The sequence below is a fragment of the Sceloporus undulatus genome, chromosome 3 (assembly GCF_019175285.1).
Source record: "Sceloporus undulatus isolate JIND9_A2432 ecotype Alabama chromosome 3, SceUnd_v1.1, whole genome shotgun sequence".
Classification (NCBI taxonomy): domain Eukaryota; kingdom Metazoa; phylum Chordata; class Lepidosauria; order Squamata; family Phrynosomatidae; genus Sceloporus; species Sceloporus undulatus.
This window is the reverse complement of record NC_056524.1, coordinates 193,854,057-193,860,684: the sequence shown is the minus strand read 5'-3', so window position 1 is coordinate 193,860,684 and position 6,628 is coordinate 193,854,057. Positions and strand designations below refer to the sequence as shown.

At 38.2% G+C, this 6,628-nt stretch overlaps 1 protein-coding gene across 1 annotated transcript in view; it reads left to right on the top strand.

The window, feature by feature from the left end:
* Positions 1 to 4,597, top strand: part of LOC121925796 (deleted in malignant brain tumors 1 protein-like) — a 6,316-nt gene extending 1,719 nt beyond the window's left edge. Inside the window, exons 2-4 of the mRNA XM_042458374.1 lie at positions 148 to 323; positions 1,476 to 1,849; positions 4,270 to 4,597. Coding sequence (XP_042314308.1) covers positions 174 to 323; positions 1,476 to 1,849; positions 4,270 to 4,513 — 768 coding nt within the window. The 5' untranslated portion in view covers positions 148 to 173 and the 3' untranslated portion in view covers positions 4,514 to 4,597. The remainder of the gene's footprint in view (positions 1 to 147; positions 324 to 1,475; positions 1,850 to 4,269) is intronic.
* Positions 4,598 to 6,628: the final 2,031 nt, after the last annotated feature.

Genomic DNA, 6,628 nt, shown 5'->3' with positions numbered 1-6,628 from the left:
GTAAATGTGTAACAGAGGATCTAGTGTACCATCAGAATGGTTCTTCTAACTGATGAACAATTATGTGTATGTATCCAACATCTTAATTAAAAAATTACACCTTTTGCTTCTAATTTGTGACCTCAATTTTCTTTCCCCACTGTCCAGTAACACTTTCATGTCTGCCAGAATACATGAAGGCAGTTATTGCACAAGACTATCTCATTTCAAAGTGTGGCTCTCAATGCCATCTGTATTTGAGTGACCCTGCCTGCAAACCTGTGATTACAAGACAACATTATATATTCTATATACCATATGATGGTTGTGACACAAGACGGGAGGTAAGACAGTATATATTAGATCATATGACATATCAGTATAATTTGATAGCTCTTTACTTTCTTAGCTTTAAGGAAGAGGATTTCAAAAAATAAAACATCTGACATATTGATCCTTGGACTAAAACATATTCAATCATCTCAGCTCAAGAGAGGAATAAGCATTTTGATTGTATACGTAGCCCCATAACACGAGCATGCTATCAAAATAGGAAATCTTCCATTCTCTGTTTTATCCAACCTTGAAACTATAGTTAATTGAAATATTCTTACTGATTTGCTCCCATCACAAAAGGAGGAACAAAGAGGTCAAAATTATTTATCTTGGTGCATTAAGGTGAGATATGATCATCTAACCCAGATGACAGTGTTTACACTGAAAGGAGCATTCACAGAATTATTAGAGTGATTTTAATCGATCAAAATTAATTATATGAGAAACACAGCAAGAACTCAGTTAGTATGACATGTTCATTTTTAGTTGCACTGTAACCTAATAAAGTATAACTTCACTCTTTGTTTTTTTGTGGGGTTTTGGGGCTATGTGGCTGTGTTCTGGAATAATTTATTCCTGACTTGTTTACACTGACTCTTCCAGAACATGACCACATCGCCTGAAAAACCCACAAAAAATCATGGATGCAGGCTGTGAAAGCCTTTGACTTCTCACTCTTTTTGCAATGTAATTTTACAATTACTTTTATAGCTACAAGAGTATGGCATGGTAGAGCAAGAATATCACATGCTACCTCATGTTCAAATGCTGATTCATATTGTACTATTTACTGCTACTTTCAGATTTTTTATAGTAACTGAAATCATATAACTTAGTTATATCCGAAACAAAGAAAAATAGTTACTTTTTTAAAGCATTCAGTATACAGTAATGGTATATACATTTTGGCCTTGAAGCTGCACTTTCCACCCAAGCTGCTCTACGGGGAGAAAAGCCTAAAAAGGAGCTGGATTTTTCTGCTTCTTCTTGGAAAGTGGGCACCTTTGCATAAATGCACCAATGCCAAAGCGGCTCTAAAGGGGCACTCTTTCCAAACCCTAACCCTAACTACTGCCTATTTAGTGAAGAGTGAAAAATGAATGCTTTTCTTTGCTTTTTTGAAAAAAAACTGACTGCCCATTTGTTTAATGCTTTAACAGAACACTGGAAGTACTAGCAGTTTCTCCAATACTGTCAGCAACTCTGGAAGTGGTGTAAATCTCCAATTTCGCTTCACCTGCCAAATGGAACCAAGGCAAATGACAGAAGTAACACACAATGTGGATGAGTATGAATCCACAAAACAAGTCCAAATGCAAAAAACACAAATACATGTGAAATTTTTATTCTATGACTCGCCTTCCTTTTTGCACCCATGGAATAACTTGCCCTACTTTATGAATCTGAATCAGGGCCCATTTTTCCAAGCTACGCTCTACAGTTTTAATCAGAACCTGATATTATTCATAGATACATGTGAGGCTTCTAACACAAATGACTTCACTGCTAAGAGCCATGTCATCATAAAGAGAGGGTAAGAAAAAACAAACAACAAATCCATCTTTCCAGCTTTCATAAAGCTAATCACCGAGTGCGTGGAATACATACTATGTATGCAAGGAAACCTTACCTTTAATGTATTTATCCTCTACCCCTTTTTATTGCTCTGTCTTACTAGGCCTTCAAGTTATCCAAAGCCCATCTTTTTTCTGCTTCTCTTGTTACCAAAAGTATCTGTAATGCATATTCCATCTTTTCCTTGACCCTGCTTGGCTTCTTCAACCCTTTCCTCTGAAATCCTTGCATCTCTTTTCCTGCTTGATCTTTCTACTACATAGTAGTTCTCCACCTGTCCAAAAGCTTGGTGCTTTTCCCATCCTTTAATTAAAAATGCTAAATCATTTTGTAAATATGACTTTTTTTCTAAACAGTAGTAGAGGTACTGTGCTGGTACCAATACTACAGCACTCTGTAGTCAGAGGTACTGTTTTCATGGAGTTATAGTTTCTACAGTGTTTCAAACATGACTTATTAGGATATGGCGTAAAAGTGCAAACTAGAAGCAGAAAGATTTTTAAAACAAGCCTGTACACTGTGTGACCCACCAAGATGGCTGCATCTTACTAGCCATTCATTTATTCTGGTGCGACAGACACTGAGTTACAACAGTGGTTTCTATGTCAAGATGAAAGCTACCTATTGAAATATCCCCTTTCTGAAGGATTACTCTGAAATGCCTTGTGCCTTTATTGTAACTTTATCTAGCACCCAAAATTTCCATTTTCCTTTTGCTTTCTGTGATTGGTTCTTGACAGTTGCCTCTTACTCTGCTTGTAAAACAAAACAAACAAACATAAAAACACCCTGGATTTATTAAATTCCAGATCTGCTTTAATACTATCAATAACAGAGTGAAGAATTCTGTATCACTTTTAAAAACAACTTTTATGAGTAAACCTTTTTCTTCCTTTAGTCTTTCTGTCACTTTTGCTACTGAAAGTAATATATTGTGTTGACACATTAACCTGCTGGAAGATGGGCCAAATGAATTGCTTATGGTGTGTCCAGAGTGGCACCTACTGTGGTACTTCAGCAATTTCTATTTCACCCATGCTAAAAATGCATCTATTTTTGCAAACCACCTCTGTTGTTTAACCTGCATTAGAAAACAGTGTGTAACTTTATGATGATGTGGCTGTGTTGTAGAAACAATACCATTTGTCAACAACCATGCCAGTGAATTGTGACAGTGAACAATGAGGATGCCACACAAGATGTCCCATTCTACAATGGGGGCACCCATTGCACAGTGAGATGCATCCACTGGAACACATGTGTTGAGACATGTGTATCAGGACATATTGTGTTATGGCCACATGACTGGTTCTGCTTGCATAATGGTTTGGCTGGCATAGCTACATCTCCCCTCTCCTCTTGAGAATAAGGAGTTTATCACATGAGCCCCATTCTCACCATGTTTGCATTAATAAAAGGAACTGGATACATACTAGCTTGTGAGCATTCTGTGTTAGAGGTGTGGTGGCACAGTGGTTAAATGCAAGTACTGCAGCCACTCACTCACAAACCACAAGGTGGTGAGTTCAATCCCAGCTAGGGGCTCAGGGTCGACTCAGCCTGGCATCCTTCCGTAGGTCACTAAATTGAGTACCCAGTTTGTTGGGGGCAATTAGCTTACAGTTGTAAACCGCTTAGAGACTGCTTAGTGTGGCATGAAGCAGTATATAAATGAAGCTGCTATAGCTATTACACATCTTTGCAATATTGTGACCGTATAACACACTCCTCCTAACTCTACCTTCTTACTTTATGCCCCACTCAGTATACCATTCAGGTTTTATTGTTATTATTTTTAATGCTATTCCAAAGCTATGCTAATAACATTTATTTAAAAAATAAGAAAAAAGGAAATTAAAGTTTTTAAAAACAGGCTGCTCTGGAATAGCAAGAGGGAGGGGGAGAGGAGGAGACACTGACACTACATGAGTGCATAATACTGTCACACAAGGAAGTTATCACATTTGAGGATTAATGCTACGGCAGTGCATTTGGGAGCTTTTTGATGTATTTTCTTTGTCAATGATAAGGTGCACTCTAACAATGTTTTGAGGGCAAGGCAACAAAGACACAGAGATGGCATTGTGTGATAGGAATCACCAAATGATAATCTCCCAAGAACACTATGCAATGGTATCATTCAATTTTATGCACTTGTAAATTAGTTTACAATGATGTAATTCCAAACAGGATGCCAGCCACTGTATTTTGATTTGGTAGATTGCACATATTGCATGTTTTATTAGTACTGTAAACCGCTTTGATATCCTCAAATCTGAGCAGCAAATAAAGATAAATAAACTATAGTATAACACAGGGGGTTATAACACAGTCATGATAATCTGTTCATTTCTCCTATTTTTTTCCCCTTGCTTTCAGGTGCATACAAGATAATACCTACACTGATTATTTTACACAAAACAGAAGAATCACCCATTTCAGATTTAAGCCCTTCAGGGTTTTCAGCAGATATTCCACAGTTTACCTACAATGCAAAATAGTGGTGTGTCATGCATATGACTATTCCTCTCGATGCTACCAAGGCTGCCTATCTAGGAATAAAAGGGAAGCAAGCTCAGATCAAGAACAGTTGGGAGTTCTTGGACCACTGGAACTTGAGTAATCCAAAAACATGAACAGTGTCATCTTGAACGTAATGACTTTCAGTGATTCCTACCAAGTACAGGGAGAATACTTGTAAAATTAATGAGATTGCACTAGAAATTATTCAACAAGGCAAACAGTCCCATAGTTGCAGCACCTGGATGCACAAATCTTTCCATTTTGCCCCTATCTTCTACTGTCTTCTGATTCATTATTAAAAATCCATACAATCTTTTACTTGATATTGTCAGATTTAATTGGATTAGTAACTTAACACAAGAAATAAAACTATTTGGAAAAGTGTCATTTTTTGGTGTACCTAACCATATCAAGGACAATTTCTGATTATTATTATTTTTTGTCACATTAATTTGGCTTTTATCCATCATTGCAACATGGATAATATATTGGTGAATTGTCTACATGCTTGATTAAATTTGTTGTGTTTCAAGGATGCAGCCATGTAATAAATGCCAGATTTTATCACATAGCGGAGCTGTGAAGAGGTATTTCTGTTGTGTGAAGATATGGATCACATTTAGAAAATTCCAAAGCAATTACCAGACTGCCTCAAAGTGTTGAGAGGTCCCTATTCTTTTTGATATGATTGTACCTGCATATTCATGAGTCCTCTTGATATATGGCAGGCTTCCCTCTGTCTTTGTGTCCTTTCCCCTCCCTACTGCACTGATCAGTCTCACATCCAATCTCAGACAACATTTCAAAAATTAAATTTCACCTGTTTTCAGTGAGAGGCTGTGCAGACCAGCCATTAAATTTTCAGCGCTTCATAAATAAAGGTTAATAATAATAATTAAGGTGGAGTCAGGGCATAGCATCCATACGACGCATGCCCTAACACTGCCCTCATGGTGGCATGATGCTGCACTCCACTCCACATGGTACATGGCATCACAGTGCTCCTCTGGTGCTGCATTTACATGACACAGCACCAAATGAGCACCTTAAAGCCACGGTACCACATCTTTCGCACTCTGGAAAGGTCAGATCAGGGCTGCGGCATGCAGTTGGAGGCGGCTGCAGGTTGCCCCTTAGGAGCAGTCTGCATAGCCTTTGAATCTTTTCTCTAACTCAGGAGTTACAGTCACGGTGCTAAAGTATTTGAGCAATAAGAAGCATTAGAGACATTTTGTTTTAGTGCTAACATTTCTGTTTCCTTGCTTGATCTCTGTTGAATTTATGTCCTGCTGAAAATAGCTGTGTTTAATTGGTGGTCAGCTTTCCTAGGTCTGAGACAGTAGAAACATAGTCAAGTCTCTGATACATTTCATTTCAGAATGTACTGGGTTCATTTAAACTGACTTGGAAATACTGTATTCAAAGACATAGCTGTGTTACTCTGGAACAGTATACAAAGGGGTCATAGAATCTTGGAGTTGGAAGAGACCACAAGGGCCATCCTGTCCAACCTCCTGCCATGCAGGAACTCACAATCAAAGCATTCCCAACAGATGGCCATCCAACCTCTGTTTAAAGACCTCCAAAGAAGGAGACTCCACCACCCTCCGAGGGAGTGTGCTTTCACTGTTGAACAGCCCTTACTGTCAGGAAATTCTTCCTAATGTTTAGGTGGAATCTCTTTTTCTGTAGCTCGCATCCATTGCTCCAGGTCCTATTCCCTGGAGCAGCAGAAAACAAGCTTGTTCCCTCCTCAATGTGACACCCTTGCAAATATTTAAACAGGGCTATCATATAACATCTTAACTCTCTCTTTTCTGGGCTAAACATCCCCAGCTCCCTAGGTCTCTCCTCATATGGCATGGTTTCCAGACCCTTCACCATTTTAGTCCCCCTTGTCTTGTCAACATCCTTTTTGAATTGTGGTGCCCAGAACTGGACACAGTCTTCCAGGTGAGGCCTGACCAAAGCAAAATAGAGTGACACTTACTTCCCTTGATCTAGATATTCTACTTCTTTTTACATTTACTTTTTTTTTAAAAAAAATGAATCTTTATTAAATTATTTTAACATATATACAATCGGCTTGATGTTAAATAATTGTAATCACCAAAAAAAATTGTCAGAAAAGGAAATGAATGTATTAAGTTTGCAATGAAAAAGTGCTCCACTTTCTCAGGGCACTTGCTTCTGTTTACACAGCTGCATTCAACCT